Raw genomic sequence first — 22,500 nt, 5'->3', positions numbered from 1 at the left:
CCTGACGGCGCAGGGACAGAGGACCTGCCGAGACAAGGCCGTGGATGGACCACGGAACTCTCGCTGCGTGGGTCGGCAAGCTTAACGGGTGATATACATATTAAGGAGATACCCTCGTATTTTTACTTGATATTATTTGAACAATAAACCAGTGATTTCCTTTATGTCCCTTTTTTATTAATAATTTCCTGGCTGGCTACCACCCCCTGCATTCCTAAAATCTGCTATATATTCTCCAAACATCAAGAGATAATAAAAACCTATCTTTCCTTCTTCACATGACATTCACACGACCTTTGCTTACGTCCGACCTTACTTCAGGATGTAACGAACTGTTTCGAACTCAAGAGTCGAAATATTAACAATTTAATTACTTCGATGACTTTACTAGTATTCAACAAAGCAAAGAGGGAAAGCGGTGAATTTTAAGTCATAAACATTTCAGCATTCGTTATACCAATTATTCTCCCATTGTATGGTGGGATCGCCTCAGTGCATAAAAGCCCGGCGTAGCATCTGCTCCGCAAATCTAGTTTATCCTTATCCTTCCATTGTATTTTTTTCATTTTTTATAGAACTTACATTTCTCTATACAAGTGAGAGAACTTCATGACTAAAACTGCTTTGGGAAATGATTACGATGCACTCCCTCCCTCTCTCTATTTATCTAATTATGTACTACATATATGTTCATTAGTCTATCGAATTACATAATTTGTCTCCCCCCTCCCCTTTCCCTCTCTCTTTCTCTCCCCCCTCCTCCCACCTTCCCCCTTCTCCTTCTCCTCTTTCTCCCTTCCCCCTCTCACCCTTATGTTCTCCCCCCTCCCCCCTCTCCCCCTTTCCCCCTTCACTTTCCGCCAAATGAGTACGACCTGTTTGGGTCAACGGGTCTAAGTCGCATTTTGCTGAATAGAAATATGATTGACTTACATGTGATCTTTTATTCTGATTTACATGCCACAAGACGATAAAATCAAGGAAACAAAATCATCATCATCACAAATTTTTACTAATTTCACAATTAAAATTTGAAGTTGTCAATTAGTATTTGAATTATACAAGTAATGCTGCCAATTCATTGCTGTCTACTAGTGCTTCATCATACTGTTATTATCATCAATAAACAATTGTTACAGTAGGAATCGCTAAATGAAAAAAAAATGTTACAAAACGCAGTTCTGTTCCGGAGTTTTTAAAAGTCTGTGCAAAATTATTGTCCTGTTGAATTTAAGCTTCCAAAAAATGAAGTTTTGATTATGACACGTACTACATAAATATTAATATCCCCCATGAAATAATAATACAATTGAAAATATATAGTTTAAAACGATTTTTAGTTATACATTATACTTTTATAGAGTTTTTCAAAGACTGCGCGACGTATTTGTCAGTTCGATTATTAGGCGGCGGAGTATTGGAACACAACACTTTTGAAAATCTTGATCCGCCAAAGGTTACCCGAGCGTCGGAATTTTCTCTTTTCGTCAGCATTTCCTTGACTCCAGAACTGATGGTAGTTGATAGGAGATCGACACACTCGCTGCGCATTTGGTGGTAAAGGTTAGAAGGCGTGGCATGACTTTGAAACGCGAGAAAGAGACAAGGAGAGAGAGAGCAAGAGTGACAATTCTTCCGACGAGCTAATGGCACTTGTTTATTTATATTTTTCTAAGCTTTCTCTCCATGTAGTCTTTTCTTTCTTATTCTAGATGGCATTAGTATTTCATCTTCCGGAAAGTGTCGTCAGGAGAGCTCTTATAATAGTCCGTTGAAGATGCATTCGGTTATTTGTCCTTCGTTCCCTTTAAATTCAAATTTAATTCGATTTTGCTTTGATCGCTTGGGACTTTGTTGAAGAACGTGTTGCTGAATTTCTAGTAAATATATGTTACACTTTGTGAGTTTCTTGTGTCATGAATAGTTTTCGGGTTTGATAATGATTTTGTTTTGTTTTGTTTTTGTTTTATTTTGTTCAAATGTACAACTTTGTTTATTAAAAGAATCTTTAATTCATGGAATGATTATTTTTGTAATGAAATTATTATTATTTTTTTTTTAAATAGGAAGGTATCTGAATGCAGATTTTTATCTTCTTGAAGAGTAGCTTGATAAGCAGGGAAGGCAGTTTGGAATTCTTGTGATTTATTCGGAATAGAGTCACCTGAAGCAGCCTAGGGGCATTTGCACTCCATCAAATGACATTAAACATCCCCATGTATAATTATCGAAGTAAAACCTAGATTGGTGTAATATTTGTTGGTAAATTACCAAGGAAATTGACAATCTCTATCTTACAAGAATACATAGGGAAGTTTTGTTTACCTGTGACAAAGCACAAAGGTCAGCCCATGAAAACATAGATTGCAGAATTTTTATGAGCATTTGGGCCATACGTTTAGTTTTTTAAATTTTATCCATACATAATGTTTATTAACCCATTCACTTAGGGGCCATTCTGGCTCTGAATGGTCAGAATGCCAGGGTTTTTGAACGCATAAGCCTAACGCCTTGGGATTCTCAGGCGCACTAGCCGCGAGCCTGGTCTGTCCGCTCGCTCACCCCGAGTGCCGGCAGTGACCAAATATTTTGTCGCTGGCGTCTGACCCAAAAACCACAAAACTTGTCAGCACGTCATCTGGCGCGAATGGGATAAGAACATTATTTTTGGATTCCTCTTTCTTTGTATGGTCTTATTCTTAACTTTTACCAACAGCTTTGTTGTGGGCACTAGATAAATTTAGTATGTATTTGAAAGGCCTAGTCCATTGATATGAAAATCAGGTGTGATGTGCACAAAAGCTTGATTTTCAAAGACAGTAGACAGCAGACAGTTACCAAATACATTTAACCATTAAACCATAAGTTCTTGCTCAGTATATACTGCATTAACTTCAACTCCTTTAGCTTTTAGTGTATTTATGAATCTTTTCAAACCTACTGCTATAATGCAACAATGTAGTTGCAAAATATGACCAAAATGAACATTCTGTTTAATAGAGCCCTTGTTCCTGGTGAAGGACATGATAAGGATAGACAGTGTCACACACACTCACTCTTGCCACTCAGGTCCATATTTGTGTGCAATTATCTTTGTTGTTATAGCAGTTATCATAGAGCACTTGAATATAGATGACCAAGAATATGAAAACGGGAAAGGAATAGCCATATCCCTTTGTTTTAACTATGATCATATGTGGGTATTGCATGGTCTGCATGAGGTAAACAGAATTGTCTATTCTTTCTTTTCATGCATAACTGTTGCAAAGGGAATTGAATTCCACTGTCATTATAATAATATGCTAGGAGCCTTTTTGACCATTACCTTGCTCAAACCCAATGCTTTAGGAGAGAAAATATTAAGTTGTTTATGTGTGTGTGTGTTTATCTATGTGTTCTGATGTGTTTTAGTGACCTGTGTTAAAAATGTGTTTGCAGTGTTACAGCCTGTAATGTGTTGAGGTAATCTATTCCCGTTGCACATGAATTGTGAAAAGTATGAATGCCAGTTGGAGTCTTGTGTTGCTGTAATATATTTCTTATTTTTAACTATGTGATGGAGTTCAATGATATTTGTGTAGTTTAGGTATTAATGTTTATTTGTGTTTGTCTGCTGTAACTGTTTGATTTCATATTCATCTGTTATTCAACATGTTTAGTGATATCAAGATTTTGTGTGATATGGTTTGTGATAAACCTGATACTTAAACTTGATATATGAAAACCTGCTCAAGCTATGTCCTGTTTACACCAAGTAGAGTCATAACAAAAAAAAAGTGATTTGAAATCTATGCCACAGCTCTTGGTCTGTTTGGAGTAAATATTGTCGATATTCCTTCCTTAATCTAAATGATATACAAAAAAAGGAAATATCTATTTAGAGGAAAGAGAAACATTTACTTTTCATCCTGGCTACAAGCAAGCTACTCAGGCTACTCTGTGCTGAAAAAATTATCATATGTATTTATTCTTATTTTTTATTGTGTGATATTCAAAATGTTGATATATATCAAACCAGTAATTTCCATTTATAGTGGATATTTGACCGTGAACTGCAACTGTAAATTGATTAAACAGTGAGCAACAGAAGTGGATGTTTGTGCTCTGAACATTTTCCAGTTTGTTTATATAATGTATATCTTTTGAGCTTTGTTTGCACCCATGGAAAAGATGATTACATGTAGTATGTGAGATTATATATGTAAGTATACATAGAGTAAGTTTGATTTAAGTAATAGTTACAGGGAAAGTGGAGAATGACAGGTGTTCATTCTGTTGAAGATAAAGTGTGTTAATACAAACATGCAAAATCTGTTTATATCATACACTGTCATCCAGAGAATATTATTCTTTATACATTTGTTCAGGTGTGTAATAATTGCAAGTGCCTTAAAAGGATTAACCCATTTGAATTATGTTTTGATGAAGTCAGGAATATGATTCTTTAATTTCTTGTATTGCTAGAACAAAGTCACAGTTTTAGATCATTGTTTGTTCCTGTCAAGTGAACATTTCCAATTTATGCATTTGATGTATAATATGTATACATATTTTATCTCCAATCAGGTTGACTCAGCATAAACCATGGCAAAGCAAGAGTTACTGACAACACTGGAGGAAGGCAATACTGCAAATTTCATCAGTCTCCTACAGAGACATGTAAGTTAAGTTTGGCTTGATATGTAATAGTAAACATTTAATTCACAATGAGTTCAACATATTTTCTCTCTCTCTCTCTCTCTCTCTCTCTCTCTCTCTCTCTCTCTCTCTCTCTCTCTCTCTCTCTCTCTCTCTCTCTCTCTCTCTCTCTCTCTCTCTCTCTCTCTCTCTCTCTCTCTCTCTCTCTCTCTCTCTCTCTCTCTCTCTCTCTCTCTCTCTCTCTCTCTCTCTCTCTCTCTCTCTCTCTCTCTGTGTCTTTCCTTCTTGCTTACTGAATTCCTGATGCAGTAATTAGAATGGAGAATTATTTTTACTCAGGGTAAGAAACGCAGTAATGTGGATCTCCAAGAAGTCCTCTCAGAGCTAAGTCGAGCCCAGCATGAATATCTTTGGTCTTGTCTCTACGCTTGGACCAATGAGCAGCTCACGAGAATGGTGGTGGAGGAGAGGCCAGCAGAGGGGGCTGGAGAGGATGCTGATTCACACAGCATAGACAGCGCAAAGACTGTTCCCATGGACTTGGAGGAAGCTGTGCAGGTTGGTAGATATATATTTGTAAACCATGGTAATGCACCATGGAACTCCAAAATCTGGTGTGTGTCTGTGGCCACATGCTTTGGTTGTAGTTTTGTGTGTATGTGTGTGTGTGTTAAATAGATTTTGCGTGTATATGCTATATTATATATTGGATATTTATATCGATGATAGACTATGTATTTCAAGGTGTGAGTGTGTGTATGTGGAAAGTGATGTTAGGTCTAGAAATTTTGAGTGTTACATTATTGATAGAATATTTTGTTCATGACCTTACAGAAGGAACCATATAATGAAAAATTAATGGCAGCCATCCTGGATTTAGCTTATATATACATCAGTTCCTTAGAGGGTCAAGAAAATTTCATACCTGACAAGTTGTTGGAGGTAGCAGGTAAGCAGATTTGACATTTTGTTAGTGTACATTGTATAGCTTTATTTTTTATTGGCATAGTTGTAAAGAATGTATATACTTGAAGAGTTCCTCCTCTCTTTTTATTTTCTTTCTCACTCCCACTCCCCCTCTCCCTACCTCTTTCTCCTTCTCTTAATGCCTTTGTAAAGTATAGAGTATCCTGCACATCTCTCTTCTCTTTTTGTAGCAATCAGAAAATAGTCTGCATATCTTTTCACATACAGAAGAATTGTTAATTTCCTTTTTACCTTTCATCCTCAAGTGCTCCTTCATGGGATGGTGATGGTGTTTGAGGGTGCCGTGCAAGATGGCATCGTAGCCTTATGCGAGATGTGGTGGAAGAAGCAGCTTGATGAGCGAGAACATATTATTGTCAACATCTTGCCACTTCTTTTGGATGCAACATCACACAAAAGTGCTCGGGTGAGAGTGAATTTTTGAAAATGGTATTGGAGGCCTCTCAATTGCTTGATGATATGCTCATTTTTATTTGGTCTTGAATTATTCTTTTATGATTATGATTTTTTATTGTTTGTTCACTTTCAGAGGAAAGAAGTGCAGAGTTTGTGGGCATTAAGAGATGCATTGCAGCTGGTCCCACTTTCTGACCCAGAATGTAGTTTGCTAGTTGAGAAACTGATTGCTTGCAGCTCAAACACTCTCTTTGTCACTTGTGATGAGGGGATGAAATGGTTGTCTGGATTGTTTGCAAGGGAATCCATGGTAATTCCCATACACCGTGGTATAAAGACTGTGCTTCCAGGTTGCACCCGAGCACAGAGCTCAAAATATGCTGAAGTTTACTTTCGAGCTTGGAAGAATAGCCAGGGTACAGTAAAGCAGGTATGAGAATATTCCTCTCTTCTCCATTTGTCAAAACACAGCTGACATATCATGAAATCTAATAGTTTTTCTATTTATTTATTTTTATTTATTTTTTTTTTTATTTATTTTTTTTTTTTTTTTTTTTTATTTATTTTTTTTTTTTTTTTTTCTCAAATAGTGTATAAGTGATTTAATACCAGGTTTTATTTAGTAGGACTAATGTTCGAGTCCATGTTGATGGGTATAGTGATTGCTCTCTACACCAGCATATCCAGTGTGATTAATGTGTTTCTATTTTAGATGCTAGAGGAAGAGTGTATCCAAGATCTTATGTACGCAGCAGTGCATGTCGATCCAATGGCTGGCCGACTGTCAGCCAACCTCCATCACCTCCTTCATCACTTCCATCGCCATAAGAAACATCATACTGTTTCTACAATGGTCTATTCTCTTTATGATCCTTTTCTGTGGCGGTCCCTCAAAGTAAGTGGCATACATTCAAGATGAAGATCATAGCTTTATTTATTTTTTTAATGAGATTGACAGAATCTTCAAGACTGACTCAAGTGGTTTGACTAATCACCTTCCACATTACAGGCTGCCAATGGATTTGTTCGTATGAATGCTACAGGACTTCTTTGCGATGCTTTCCCCTTGTTAGATAACACCATGAGTCAAGAGGAAAGGGAAGGGCTGATGGAGAGGCAGTATCAAACCATGATCAATTTGCTCACTGACCCTTGTCATCTTGTCAGAATTACAGCTATTAAAGTAAGTGGTAGCAGATAGATTGAATATCTTAGATGATTTTATATATATATACATATATATATATATATTTATTTATTTATTTATAATGTGATTGTGTGTGTGTTATAGATTCATGCATATATATATTTATGTTCTATGTTTGTATTCCTGTGCATAAATATGAATGGACTTCTATGTGTGAAGCAAAATTTGTAAATGAACATACTTTCTTTGATTTGTTATCTGCTTTGAAACAAAAGAAATATCTTTGCTGTAATCACCTTTTTTTTTTATCTATTTGTAGGGTGTCTCAAACATTTTGGCCAACTACTGGCTCATGATCCCATCAAACATCATTAAGATAATGTTCCAGAAGCTTCTCTCAGATTTGCTGTATGATGCCTCATCAGCAGAAGTCAGGACACAAGTGATTAAGGCAAGTGTAACTCTCATTCTGTCCTTTCTTTTGACATTTCCCATTACCTTCACAAGAATATTATTTTGCAAGTGTTGGATAAATTGTGGTTTTTATTACCTTATTCTCATCTTACTTCTCTAGTCATTGTCAGGCTAAATGATTTTGTTCTTTTATAGTGATCAATAGATACTAAAATACATAAATATGCATTATCATTTAAAGGACCCCAATTTTTTAAAATTTTCAGTATAGATTTTTCTTATATTCATTTAGTTGTTATTTATTGTTCATTGTTTGTTTTCTTTGTGTCTGCAAGTAGATCGAGGGGTGAGATTTTCAAGTGAAAAAGTAGTCCTTGGGGTTCTGATAGATAGGAATTTTGGACCATGTAGCAAGGTAAATAGCCAATGAAATAAGTAACCAACAATTTTTCCATCTGTTAGTTATATCTGAATAGTGGAGGATCTTATGCACAGCTTTAGTATTATTGAATAGAATTGAAGTAAAGGTGCTTGCAATATTTTTCTTTTTCTTACATTCTTTTCTTTTTTTAAGAGACTGTATTTGACATATGTGCAAGAGTGAGCTCAGTTATATAGATATTTTCTTTTGTGCGCAGGGTATAATTCTTCTGTTAGATTCAAATGATGCAGTGCCATTTCTAAAGGAAGTGCTACCTCGCATTGGAGATGCCTTTGACGACATCAATGGGAACGTTCGTGTTTCTTTTGTGAAGATGTTGTTGAAGGTTAAATCACTAAAAATTATCAGGTAATGAATTGCAAAATTTCATGAATGGATTTAAAAGTTTGTTAATGAAATAAGAAAATATGAGAGGATAATGTTAATCATAACAAAGGAATGAATAAGATTGATAATAATGATTACCAAAACCTAGGTACTGGGACATAGTGCCAATGAACCACATCCTGCATCGCCTGGAGGAAGATACACCTGTCATGTGCAAACTCATTACTCAGTTGTTGTTGAATACCTTCCACCCCATCCAAAGAGACGACCAGGTTTGTGTCAGATTTTACATGATGCCTTTACTTCTACTTTAAGTTTTTTAGATTCTGCATCTTGCCTTTCCCCTACTTCTCTTTACTTAACCCATTCACGCCAGGGCGATTCTGGCTTTGAATGGTCACAATGCATGGGTTTATGAACGCATAGGCCTAATGTCTCAGGATTCTTGGGCACACTAGCCATGAGCTTGGGCTGTCCCCGAGCGCCGGCCTTGGCCAAATATCTCATCGCCAGCGCCTGACACAAAAACCATGAAACGTGTCAGCACGTCATCCGGCGCGAATGGGTTAAGGAGTTTTATGATGCCTTTATACACTTGTTTTTGAAAATACTAATGGTTTTCAGTATCTTTTCATCTGTTCATAAAGGTATAGTCATGAGTTCTATTGAAAACTAATGATAAATGCTCTACCAATTCAAGGAGCTCTTGCACAGGACCTTGGCCTTACTTGAAGAAAATCGAGCAGCAGCGCGTAGGTTCTATCAGTATACAAGCCGCAAGCTGGATCTGCCAAGCAATGTACATTTTATGCTCTTGATTTTGCGATGTCTCAGGAATTACTTGCTTAACCAGCAAGCTCAGGAAGGGCAGCAGGAATCAGGTCAGTTACTTAGACATGTGTTATGCTTGCATAAGATTTTGCTTGAGACCTGTTTGACTTGATAACTAATGAAATACATTGCTGGAGGAATGTGTATTAGATGTATATGTACAAAAGGTGTATGGTTGAAAGTAACATTTTTCTCTTGGTTTAGATTTATATTATAAGTTAACTTCAAATATATATATATATATATATATATATATATATATATATATATATATATATATATATATATTTATATATATATATATATATATTCATATATGTATAAATTATATTATATACATATATATATATATATATATATAATATATATATATATATATATATATATTATATATATATATATATATATATTATAATATATTATATATATATGTGTATATATATATATATATATATATATATATATATATATATATATATATAATATATATATATATATATATATATATATATATAATATATATATATATATATAATATATATAATATTATTATATATATATATATTATAACATATATATAATATATATATCTATATATATATATACATATATATATATATATATATATATATATAATATATATATATATATAATATATATATATATATATATATATACATATATATATACATATATATATACATATATATATATATATATATATATATATATATGTATATATATATATATATGTATATATATATATATATATATGTGTGTGTGTATATGTATATGTATATGTATATATATATACACACATACACATACACAGAGATATGTATATAAAGTATGTGTGAAATGATAGCAAAGGAAAGAATCCCGACTTGAGTTATTAGACTATAGAATTGATTTTGAATATCTTGCTTTTATTTTAGACCATGAAACTAGTAACACCAATCCTGAAGAAAGAGCAGATCCCAATGTAGGAAGTCAAAAGAACTTGAAGCTAGGGTTAGGAGTGGCACCTGATAACAAAGAAAACAGAGGTAAGGATGACCCATGGCTCTTTGCATTATAGTGGCATGGATGTAGAGGTTTTCAATTGTGGCATGGAATTGCTACTAATGCTTGAGCCTGTGCCCATATGTTTGTAAGCACTGCTTAACCATTTATTGCTGATTCAAGAAAGTTGACCATAGGTGTATTTTGGGAGGGGAGCATCCCAGCTTGACATTCTTATTTCTATATACAAAACTGCTGCTCAATTAGGGTAGTTTCCTTTTTGTTGTAGATGTGACCTTGCTCTTCTTACAAGTTGGTAACAATTTTATGTTTGCAAAGCCAGTTTTTCTTTTCCCCTGCTTTGTAATACATTTTTAGAGTGAATATTTCCGTATGCTATCCACTATCATACTTTTGTGTTTGCTTATAAACATGAAATTCAGGTGGATAAACATAGTGGAAACTAGAATTTCTTTCCTTCCTTTGGTAGACTCCTTTTTCTGACAGTTAATGCAGATTGATAGGTAAAGTTATGATTCTCTACTAATTTGTTTGGAAAGTTGTAGTAAATAGTAGACTAAGATAAGTGGGATACAATAGTATTAGATTGATTACAAAGGTTATTGTACTTAAAGTATGTTTTCATAGGTTTCTTTCTGACGATTTTAAAAATATTTATCATTCCTCCAGTTCCATTAATTTAGATTCCTCCCTAAAAGCACAAAATGCATGCGCACAACTGTTTTCGTGCATGAGTTGCTGGAAATGATGACTGACAATTTTATCATAGCTTTTCAGGGTTAGACTTATTCAGGACAATATTTTTAGGTTTTATATTCAATGTATTATATTTCCATATTTCAAGAATGGGGAAATACTTTCTTACTTTATCCTGCTCTTAGAGCAAAAGCTTTCAGAATATCAATAAAGAGAAAAAGAAGAAAATAGTGCTTGTGTGCAGTGGGCCTGACTTTTGCTTTAGTTCAAATATACCATGAAGCTGTTTGTATGAGACAACTTTTACAGGAATCAGAGGAATCATTGTTGAAAATGTTTGTTTTCATGGGTAACTTGAGAGATTGGTATTTATTTGTTTATTTTACTATCTATAAGATCACAGGGGTTTCTTTTAAATGTTGCTAACATTTTAGGTCCATATATTTTTAATGAAGTTCAAGGGAAAAATGGTGAAACTATTCCATTTTGAAATCCCTTGAAAACCATCCTGATATTGTGAGCATACAATAGCTGAGGATGTATCTTGGTTTTGCCTTGCACAAGGAAGCCTTGGGTAACACTTGCTTAGGCTGATAAGTAGTATGTTGCTAAGTAAGGTTGTGGATAACAAGGTGTATACTAACATCGGTGTGTTCCAGTTCCAAGCCAGAGGAAAGCCGTTTCTGCAGCTACCAAGGAAAGTGAAGAGAGGAAAGGTGAGATTAGGGTAGCATCCCTTAGTTTGCATTAGACTGGTTGTGATAGTAAAGAGATTTGTTATATACAGTATATGTGTCTGTGTGTGTTTTCATACTTTTATATAGATAGATTTATATGTTTATATTTGTATATAAGTATATGTGTGTGTCTTTGTGTGTATATATATAATATTACACACACAGATGATAATACTTTTTTGTATTCATTATTGAATATTACAGGGGAAAAAATCTTCTGTACTTAGTTACTCATAGAAATGTTTGCTTTTGCATAATCTTCTATGCTACACATTTATTTGTAGCATTGGGATGACTGTTATGAATAAGCGTACCTTTGTAGTATGGTGCATTGTGCAGTTGCATTCACCCTTGAATATCACTAAAGAGACCAAAGAACACTATAATGCCTTAACAGATGTGAGCGATGATGAGCAGAGTACTGATGACAGTGCATCTCCGCTCGACAACCCTTCAGTCATAGGTGGTCTCTTCGACACCATCGTCATTATTTGGACAACCAATGCACACAGATTAGCGCAGCCACAAAATGAGAAGTACATTGAAGCCATACGGACAAGGGTCTCCAAAAGCATGCCTCTTTTCTTCAAATCCTTCAAGGTGAGAGGATTAACTTTCAGTATATATTTGAAATCAGTCTGGGGTTAGGTTATGGTAAAAAGAAAGAAAAAAAATAGTTTTGAAGAATAATGGGTGTGTGAGTTATATTTTTAAATGCTTTTTATTATGTTTTACACATAATATATGTAATATATTTGATGAACTTCAGACACAATAATTGTGAATTAAGAATCAGAAAAAAATGGTTTGAAATTAAGTATTCTAAATCTTGTACATGATTTAAGATCTTTTTATATTCCTTTCATGTTTGACATTAATACCGACTTCTCCATTTTCAGGAAAATGATGAAGTGTCCCAGACACTCCTATATCTGTCTAGCTTCCTTCCCAAAGCTTTAGTGCCCACCATTGTCAGTCACTGCATGTCACGACTAAGAGGACTACAGCAAGACCAGGTGAGTTGAAAATTTATTTACGTATCTTTTTAATTCATTTTTAGTTTTATATATATATATATATATATATATATATATATATATATATATATATATATATATGTATATGTATGTGTGAATTTATTTATAGATTCTCATATTTCCTCAGACATGCTCTCAGCTATCATTCATTAATATTATTATTATTATTCATAGATCTTATAAGTTATTTTGTTGTGATCTATTTGCTTGTCTATTTTCATTAGTGTTACTTCTTTATATCAATTAGTTATGGCATATTTAATCAATTTGATACCTGGTCATTCTTCTGTCATCTGTCTCTTTTTCTCTTGTCAAACATGAAGGTAGTTTTTCCTTTTCCATATTGATATTGCAGTGTCCATTTATCATTTGCCCAGTCACGTAGATAGGTGGACAATTATTTGTTTCGACTGGCCCCTATTGCTCTCCATCACCACCTTGATACCGATTCTTTCCATGTCTTCTTTGGCTTCTATGAAGTTGATGGCCCCTCCCCCCGCTTCCTCTCAATCCTCCTGCAATGGACTTGTTCCTCTGACCTTACCATGTGGCCAAGCCAGCAGTCTCTCCTCTGCCTCAGCCTCTCGCAAAGATCTACCATCCAACACCTGTCTTCTACCTCTCAGCTAGTAAAGTGGCTACTTGTACTCAGATTGCTCTCTTCACTCCTACTTCACTGTCCAACACATCCCTTAGATAACAGAAACTGCAAACTGCCACCATCCACCTCACCTGGGACAAGTGAAAGTTCCCACACCTCTTGGGTGTAATAGCCTTGATTGTCTTGTGGCATTATTTTTTACACTCCGTGCATAATAATCCACCTCACCTGGGACAAGTGAAAGTTCCCACACCTCTCGGGTGTAGTAGCCTTGATTGTCTTGTGGCACTATTTGTTACACTCCATGCATAATAATCCACCTCACCTGGGACAAGTGAAAGTTCCCACACCTCTTGGGTGTAATAGCCTTGATTGTCTTGTGGCATTATTTATTACACTCCGTGCATAATAATCCACCTCACCTGGGACAAGTGAAAGTTCCCACACCTCTTGGGTGTAATAGCCTTGATTGTCTTGTGGCATTATTTGTTACACTCCGTGCATAATAATCCACCTCACCTGGGACAAGTGAAAGTTCCCACACCTCTCGGGTGTAGTAGCCTTGATTGTCTTGTGGCACTATTTGTTACACTCCATGCATAATATTGAGTTTGCTTTCACAGCATCCACATGCCCATCTATACTGCGTCTACACTATTTTATCTCACTTTTTTATCATCATACTCTGTTTCCCTTGTAAACTTTCTGTCCTTTTCTTTCCATGCTGTTCCTCTATTTGTTGGAACCTACCCACCACCTGTTCAGTGGTTTCTGCTGTCAACACCAAATCAACAGTGCATTCTTTTGTGGCCTATTCCACCACTAAAATAAATTGCTCTAGTTTGAGAGTTAGTCCATGGTAAACACCCTATGCGATTTCAAAATCCTTTAACATTCCCTTTTTTGTTCTGATTTATGACTTCATCCCTTCATATAAGGCTATCACTGCAGTGATCAGTCCTTCAAATACTACCTGCCTTCAGAATGCCCACTCAATACTATCTTCCTCAATACCCCAATCAGGAGTCCTTTCCAAGTCCACAAATGCATAGTACAGACTCCTCTGTTTCTGTCTGTGCTTCTCTTGCATTCGTCTCATGATGAAAATGTATGTGTGCTTTTGTAGACGTATAGATACATACATATATACTCACACAGTATGGTAATTCTATGTGATCTTTATTTATTATAGGACAAGGAAGAATCCTACATAACATATGTAAATGCCTTGTGCAACTGGAATCGCGTAGATGACATCTTGGAACTGGCAACAGAATGGCTGAATGAAGGCTTTAGTGCTGGCATTACTACAAGTAGTAAGGTGAGTTCTACAGGTAACTTTTAGAAATTATTATTACTCCTCCTCCTCATTTTCTTTTCTTCTGTTTTTCTTTATTTTTATTGAATATTCTATATAGGCATTAAGCCAATGCGGACATTGTTTTGTTAACCTAACAAGCTAACAGGCAGTTAGGACAGGCAATTTCTGACACCGCTGGCCCTGGCTAAAAAATAAAGGACAGGAAAAATGTTTTTTCCATCCTCCAGGCAGCGCAGATGTGCCCAACATATATTTTCCCTTAATTCTATCACAAAACAAAACAAGGGTTTAGGCTGACTTTAGAAAGCTGTAGTTCTGAAACTAGCGTCGTTACAGTTTAATATTTCGTGACCTGTGAGTGCATTATAACTGTTAGTATTTCCCAATGTTGTGTCATGTACGCATTGATGCCTGGATCACATTTGATCTTGAAATGATGCTTTGTTCATCTTTGTTCCATCTAGCCAAATTTAAATTCCATAAAAGGGATGACCCACTTGCCTTCCAACCTCACTCTGCCACGTGATTTATTTGCAGACAAGATCGCATTCATCTTGCCATCCTTCTTTGCAGTTGCTTGAAGAAAAGATCCCCAAACTGCAAATTAGGAGTGCACGCATTGTAGAATTGCCAAACATGATTTCTAACAAGCATAATGTTTCCACAGACTAGGCCTCTTGTCTTTGTCTGTTTTTTGTGTTTCATTCTGGCTGGTGCTTTCTTTGATGGTAATATTTTATTGCTGGAAGTAGACTAGGTACACCAGAAATATTGGAATATTCAGTCTGAAAAGGAAAAAGCACATGCATAATCTGTAGAGGGAAGATTTGCTGTAAAGATCAATAAGTACATAGTGTGTTCCTACCATTAGAACTTTCCCAAGATTCAGGATGCCATACACTGCATACTTTCTTGCACATCCATAAGGCTAAATTGAATTGGATGGTACTCTGACAGTGTTAGAGATATGTGGCTCCTATTTATCCTTGCAGTAGAGATGGCTATATAGTAAAATGCACACAGATTGTTTTTTGTTGTGTGGGTCCATTCCAACAGTTACACACCCTTCTCAGGGCTTATCTTTTGCTTCTGAGCAGATCTGATGCATTTTTCATATTCTCTGCAATACCAAAGGAACCTGCAAAAAGAAATTTATTAAAATGTTCAATTTTAAATTTGGCATTAACAGCACACAAAAAGACCAACCCTTAGATTTTTGTAAAATATTTGTTACTGAACCCCTTAAATTAAGACAAACTCAGTGTTGATATCTGTTGACATTGAGCCATAGTAGTTCATATTTAAATTGAGACCAAGTTTAAATACTGATGAGATGTTTTTGAATGCAGAGTGCATACTGAACCCTTCCAAGATGGGCCACATCTTAACCCATTGGTTACAGTTTTAATAAAATGTGTATACAGTCATGTGGCGGGTTTATGTTGTTTGGCACAGTGCCATCTGCGTCTACAGCCAACTCTGCCTTGGCAGCAAATCATGCCATCTACTGTCAATGGGTTACGATGTTAGGCCTGGGCTGTGCATCTGTAGCTTTTGTTTTCTAGACTTATGGTTTGATATATTAACAGTTATACTGATAAGAATTTGGTTATGGAATGGCTAACTTGTATTTAGAACAAAGTAAAAAAAATTACAGTGTGAAAGTGATCCAACCCCATGAAAAAAATGCCATTAACCCATTAGCAGCGGATGGCATGATTTGCTGCAAAGGTAGAGTCAGTTGCAGACGCGGATGGCATTGTGCCAGACAATGTAAACCTGCCATCCTACTGCATACATATTTTTTTTAAACCGTGACCAATGGGTTAACAGAAGAGTCTTTTTTTTTTTTTGTGTGTGTGTGTGTGTGTGTGTGTGTGTGTGTGTGTGTGTGTGTGTTTGTACAAATTAGTTATACCATATTCTACTTAGTATGCTGTCGTGCTGCAGACAGTCTACATTTATCACACACATACTGCTAATTTATATTTTTCTTCATCCAGTTTATTCAAAAGGCAGAAAAAAATCGACCTTTTTGTGTCCTATTGGAATTCTATGATAACACCAAAAATCTACACTTGATTTTCTGAATTGCTCTTTTCATTTTTTTTCTTTCTTTTATTATTATTATTATAGATAGTTTATTTTTATGTTAATAATGGTAAATACTACTACTAGGAGAGATTGATCTTATTTCAGCATTTTATTGTATTTATTATCATCATCATCATTTTCTAAATGTTTCAATAATTGCCAACAGGAACGCAGGAAAAGCAGCAAAGGTGTGCGATTCCAAGAGGCACTTTCTCCACAGCCTATCTTGGCTCTGCGCCTTGTGGGTCACATCTTACAGCATCCACTAAACAAACTTGCAGCCCTTGGGAGGAACAGGCATCTCTTAGTACAAATGTCAGAGAACATGGCTACTGTGAAGGTATAGTGACCATAATGAAAATGATTTCTTTTTAGTTTTCTGTATAATTTTATTCCACCTTTAGAGGCCTTTACTATGCTCTTGTTTTTGTTTGGGGACAGAGTTTGTCTCTGAAATCAGATTTTTGCAAAAGTTTCATTTTTAGATGTTAGTATACTTGTATAATTAATCTAATTACTCCATCCCTCTCCCAGCAGCTGTTATACATCCGACTAAACCAAATAACTGCCATGAAGCCAATGATATCTCAAGATGACTGTCTTCAAGTGATATTCAGATGATTTAATATCTGTCAATCTGTAGTTACTTGTCCTACAGGATTTTTCTTATGGAACTATACTTGTGAAAATTTTATAGTAGATATTGACTTAAGAATGATATGAAAAGGCTACTGTAATTGTGTTGCAATAAGAATGATAATAGAAAAAATAGTTCTTACTGCATTTTTACTGAATATTGATTTTTACAGCAACTCTTGAATCAATTCAGATGGAAATAAGAATTCTTATATAAAAAATGATCTTGCTTGCCGTCATGTTATTTGAAATAAGATTAATCTTCATATCTGTGTAGAAAGAACATCCCACTCAAATATCCAGATGGAGCAGGCTATAGTCAGTTGGAATATATTTTTAAAAATTCATCACATTTGTAGAGATATGAAAGGGAGAGATGACATGTTCTTGCAAATGTGTATGTAAATAAGAACTTTATCAACTGAGACAGTAGAAAAAAAATATACTACCTTCTCTTTCAGAACCTTCTAGCTGATCGTTTGAACCAAACAGAAGAACTCTCAGAGCTGTGCTCTGACAGATTCCTATGCGAATGCTGGGCTCAGTACTTGAGCTTGGTTGCAGTCCTTCATAACCCACCACATATACCTGAAGACCCTCATCAGAAGAAGAGTGAGACTAGCTGTGATAAGGAGAATCCAGTGGATAATGTATATGATAGCACTGCCACTGTGATCACCTGTATAGATTGGTGCAGAAGGTTTGTGTTAGATTATTGCATATATTTGTTTAATTTTTCTCCATTTTTTTTTATGTATCAATTTGCTTAAGGAGTTAATTGTTTTTAATGCTGTATAATTGATTTTTTTAATGCTCTTTTTACTATCATTATTTTTTACAGGGTTCTAGTGCCAACATTAGGGGAGGAGCAAAGTGGAAAGAGAAAAATAAGAGCAGGAGAAGATGCTCCTCTGCTTGCTATAAGTGCCTTGAGTGACCTAGTTACCTGCACCACCAATTTACTCATTGTTGGAGCTGCAAGTCCTTCCTTTGCATATAGAGCATGTGGATTTGCTGAAGAGCTTCTGAAAACTGGTTAGTAGCAGTGTCTTATGTCTGGGTAAAAAAAAAGAGAGATAAGTTGTATGCAAAATTTGTTGGCACTTTTCTGGTGGGGGGGGGTTTAAGTTCAAATATGATGATTATATATATATATATATATATATATATATATATATATATATATATATATATATATATATAATATATATATATATATATATATATATATATATATATATATATATAATGCATATCTATAAATGTCCCATTTTGAATTATTGAATATAACTGAATAGTGAAAGTGAGTCAAAATATTTCATGTATACATTTTAGTAATATTTTACCTTGCAGATGCCTCAGACAAATTTTGGCAGAAAAGTCTGGTCCTGGCACAAGAAGCAAGTGAATTCCTTGAGGTGTATGGGACCCCAAGTGATGACCTTGAAGAGTTTGGTGGGATCAGTCCAGAGCAACTCATAAGTACTTGTTTGTCTTCAATATCTGAATTCTGCAAGCAGCAAGAAAAATTACCACAGGTATGATGAATAAGGAGATGAATAGTGTCTTCATTTATCCAAATCTCTTGCACAAGTTTGATCTTAACAACAACATTACTCCCTTTTGTTAAAGAATCCAAGGGTTTCTACTATATGAATGATATATAGTGAAAGATAGAAAATTAAATTATAAATAAATGTAAATATTAAGTGTTTAGAATAACGATAGATAAATATGTACTATATTCTAGGGGTAGCCTTAATTGTTTTGAGAGTGTTGCAATTTGTTGACAGAATATGAATAATGAAAATGAAGATCATGTAACTCATTACTCAAATTTCAAATGGCTTATAACCTAAATGGGATAGGGCAGGGAGAAGGGAGAAATAGAAAGTAAAGTATGTAAGAAACTAGGAATTATTGAAAGATATGTCATTGAGAAAGGTTAGTGGGAGGAAGAATAGAGGCAAACATGAGTGAAGGGATTTAAACGGTGATCAAGGAAATTTGAATTATTGGAATGCATGCATAATCTGTCATGCCATAGCATTTAATCTACTAGCCATTGATTTGGAGACAAATTTTATCAAGTGAACTATCAAATAATGTTTGTTGTATATGTTTCACAGGATGGAGGAGACCTTGCAAACATGCTGGCCCTGGTATTGACAGCCTTTGGCGATTCATCAAGTTCATGTGTAATGAAATATCTGGTGTCTTCTGTGATAGATCATCTCAGCTGGCATATCGAGAAGGTAAGTATGACTCCTTTATCTGGAAATGCAAGTTAGTACATGTTGTCTTGGCTGCAGACCTTCATTCAAAAGATAGATAGGATTGAACACTCAAATGTACAGTTCTAAATTATTATTATTTTATATATATATATATATATATATATATATATATATATATATCTTATATATAATCTTTTTTTTTTTTTTTTGTTTTTTTTTTTTTTTTTACTACTTACTTAATTACTTTACTTACTCACTTCTTACTTACTTTACGTTACTTACTTATTTAGCTTTATTTTTTTTTTTTTTTTTTTTTTTTTTTTTTTTTTTTTTTTTTACTTACTTACTTACTTACTTACTTACTTACTTACTTACTTACTTACTTACTTACTTTAGCTTTTATTAGGTCATGGTAATATGTTTGAATTCAACCGTGCCTTAGATTTTCTATTTATGTTGAGATATTAGTTGGCCTTTTTGGCATTGGGATCTTTAGTCTTTTTATGTATATTTATTTATTTATTTATCATTTGTTTACAGGTGAAAGGAGTTGACACAGATGTGAACTCCATCAAAGAAATTGGTGGTTTTGTTGCCTTAACAGTAGGAGTGTGTCAGAGCCGTGCAAAACTTTCATCAGCCTTCATGACTGCCTTTATAAAGTTGTCCTCATCTGTACAAGTAAGTTTGTCTTTTTATATCTGGTTCATGTATATCAGATTCAGAAACCCACATTTGCTTAATGAGTTTGGTGATTCTGGAAATCAATTCGACTCAATTCACAATTAGTTGAAGTATCTATTTTTTCTCTCCTTTATTTATTGTTGGTATTATGTCTTTCTTTTTTTCTTGTTTTCTTTTTGATAGAAACAGTTTTTAGTTTGTTATGGTTGCATTCTAGCTCTAAATTTACATTTTTTCTACAGAACATTACTTCACTTCTGGCCAGTGCATATTTGCTCAAGATCTTGGTAAGAGACAGTGGAAAGATTTCCCCATCCATCCTCAAGCAAGCTGTGGTTGCAGTTGATTCTGTGATGACAGGAATTGTTTTGCCAACATCTCCTGAGGAAGAAAATGGCGAAGAAGAACCAACATTTGGATATTATGAGTAAGTTCCGATTATTTCTACTTTTTTTTCTTTTTTTCTTTCTTTCTTTCATTCTTTCTTTCTTTCTTTTTTCTTTTTCTTTTTCTTTTTCTTTTTTTCAAAATAAATAAAACTAAATCAGTATTTTTTATGACATTTATATCCATACCAAGTGGGCTATGAACACTATAGATTTCTAAAATGACCATTGTTGATGACAAAATATCAGTAATTTCAAATTTGTCATTTTGACATTTTGTGTATGATACATTTACTCATTTTTAGCTTTTGTTTGCAATTTTCTCTCTCACTATTTTCAATTTTCCTCTCATTTCCTTACTCTCCAGGGAAACTATAAACAATTGAGATTTCACTCTAGTTTCTCTGAACCCATTGTGGACGGGGGGTAGATTTGCTCCAGGATGGGTTATTTAGAGCAAGGCAGCTCTACAACATGCTTCGATTTTTCTCACTCTCTTTCAGTCATTGTATAATTAGAGCCTTTTTTTGTTGTTGTTGTAGTAATTGTAGTATAGGATCTATATCAGCTCATTATTTTCTTTATACTCTGTGATAGAAGTATTGCTGTTTTATAGGAAGACAAAAAACACCTTTATTTGTTTCATATACGTTTATTGTTATGAATGAATGCAAAACATATAACCATCTACAATGAAGATAACATGAAGATTTAGGGAAGGGGATGGAAATTTGTGCTTATGACTAAGTACCACAGTAAAAGCCATCCCTATTGGCACAGGGGGGGCACATTTTAGACACTGGACATGGTTTGAGTCGCCTTCCTCTTTTTGTTATGCCTGTACCACTTTAACAGTGGTACTTTAGAGTAAAAGGTCAGTAACTTGTTGTGTGCCATCGCTCTATAAAGATAGTGCTTGCTAGAGACTGTGGATGGGTGCCTTTCAAGGCTCTCTCTCCTACTGGTTCCTGAAGAAAGTGGTGTCATCTAGGTTTTGGATGTTAGGTTTGCTTAATATTATGGGAATTATAGTAATTATGAATACAGTTATCATCAACACTCACTCCTTACTCATAGCGCAATAAAATAGCACAGTGATCCAAAATCCCCGAACGTCATGTACATCATGACACCCGTCGTTCAGCCAAAGCTCCTGCGTCATACATATCATGACGTCCGCAATGGGTTAATATCAAAATAAGTGATGATCAAAGCAACTATTCTCATCTTCCACCTCTCACTCCTTTGTATAAATAGAGCAAATATGCCTCTATTTCAATGAATAGTATTTATTGCTCTGTACATTTTTTGATAGATATCTGTGGTTAATTCTGTAATGTTATAGTTAAGAAGTGATAGTATTACTAATGATTATGTTTTTTCTTGTTTCAGGAGATTTACAGCAACTTCAAGGGACATAATCCAAGACATGAAGGATATGCTTGGAATAATATAGGATGATATATTCAAAATAGTATTATTTAGGAGACTCGTATATAATAGATAGACATTATATATTATAAGTTTTCAATAAAAGCTTATGCTTTTGTAATCATTGTAACATTGTTGGTGAAATGCAAATGAGATACCTTCTATCTTTTTTGCCTTCCTAGATCAAATACTTCATCTGATTTCATTGTATCATGCAAATTGACATTTTTAACTCTAGGACTATATCATATAGATACCATTACAAAATGCACTTTCATTTTTTATACCACTGTTTATATATTAAAGACATGATAAGATAAGGTATTTTTTATTATTCAATGCTTACACATTTATTTTCATCTCCAAGAGGTGCTTCTGTACATAATGGATGAAAAAAAAAAGTTGGGGAAAAGTTGATAATTCTTTTTTTTCCAG

At 34.5% G+C, this 22,500-nt stretch overlaps 1 protein-coding gene across 5 annotated transcripts; it reads left to right on the top strand.

Moving 5' to 3' along the window:
- Positions 1–1,397: 1,397 nt before the first annotated feature.
- On the top strand, positions 1,398–22,385 carry LOC122245475 (condensin-2 complex subunit G2). 5 transcript variants are annotated; one of them, XM_043003397.2, is made up of 25 exons: positions 1,398–1,563; positions 4,567–4,659; positions 4,978–5,196; positions 5,473–5,587; positions 5,871–6,031; positions 6,155–6,451; positions 6,734–6,916; positions 7,031–7,204; positions 7,488–7,619; positions 8,221–8,372; positions 8,500–8,623; positions 9,052–9,232; positions 10,118–10,228; positions 11,561–11,617; positions 12,036–12,238; positions 12,538–12,654; positions 14,469–14,597; positions 16,858–17,031; positions 17,789–18,027; positions 18,169–18,362; positions 18,681–18,865; positions 19,457–19,582; positions 20,105–20,245; positions 20,491–20,675; positions 22,027–22,385. In XM_043003397.2, exons 2-25 carry the CDS (start codon positions 4,585–4,587, stop codon positions 22,088–22,090), a joined length of 3,738 nt encoding a protein of 1,245 aa, XP_042859331.2. In that variant the 5' UTR covers positions 1,398–1,563; positions 4,567–4,584; the 3' UTR covers positions 22,091–22,385. The 5 variants fall into 5 exon arrangements, with proteins under 5 accessions (XP_042859331.2, XP_042859338.2, XP_042859360.2 ...); XM_043003404.2 differs by having other exon boundaries at positions 1,403–1,557; XM_043003426.2 differs by lacking the exon at positions 10,118–10,228 and having other exon boundaries at positions 1,403–1,563.
- The last annotated feature ends 115 nt before the right edge of the window (positions 22,386–22,500 follow it).

The sequence above is a fragment of the Penaeus japonicus genome, unplaced genomic scaffold (genome assembly GCF_977035675.1).
Source record: "Penaeus japonicus unplaced genomic scaffold, GWHDUDI00000001_assembly GWHDUDI00000003, whole genome shotgun sequence".
NCBI lineage: Eukaryota > Metazoa > Arthropoda > Malacostraca > Decapoda > Penaeidae > Penaeus > Penaeus japonicus.
This window is presented reverse-complemented; position numbering and strand designations above follow the sequence as displayed.

Coding starts and splice junctions, on each gene's coding strand:
- LOC122245475 (XM_043003397.2), top strand. CDS start 4,585: ATGGCAAAGCAAGAGTTACTGACAACACTGGAGGAAGGCAATACTGCA. Junction 19,583..20,104: donor TCAGCTGGCATATCGAGAAG/GTAAGTATGACT, acceptor ATTTGTTTACAG/GTGAAAGGAGTTGACACAGA. Junction 20,246..20,490: donor AGTTGTCCTCATCTGTACAA/GTAAGTTTGTCT, acceptor TTTTTTCTACAG/AACATTACTTCACTTCTGGC.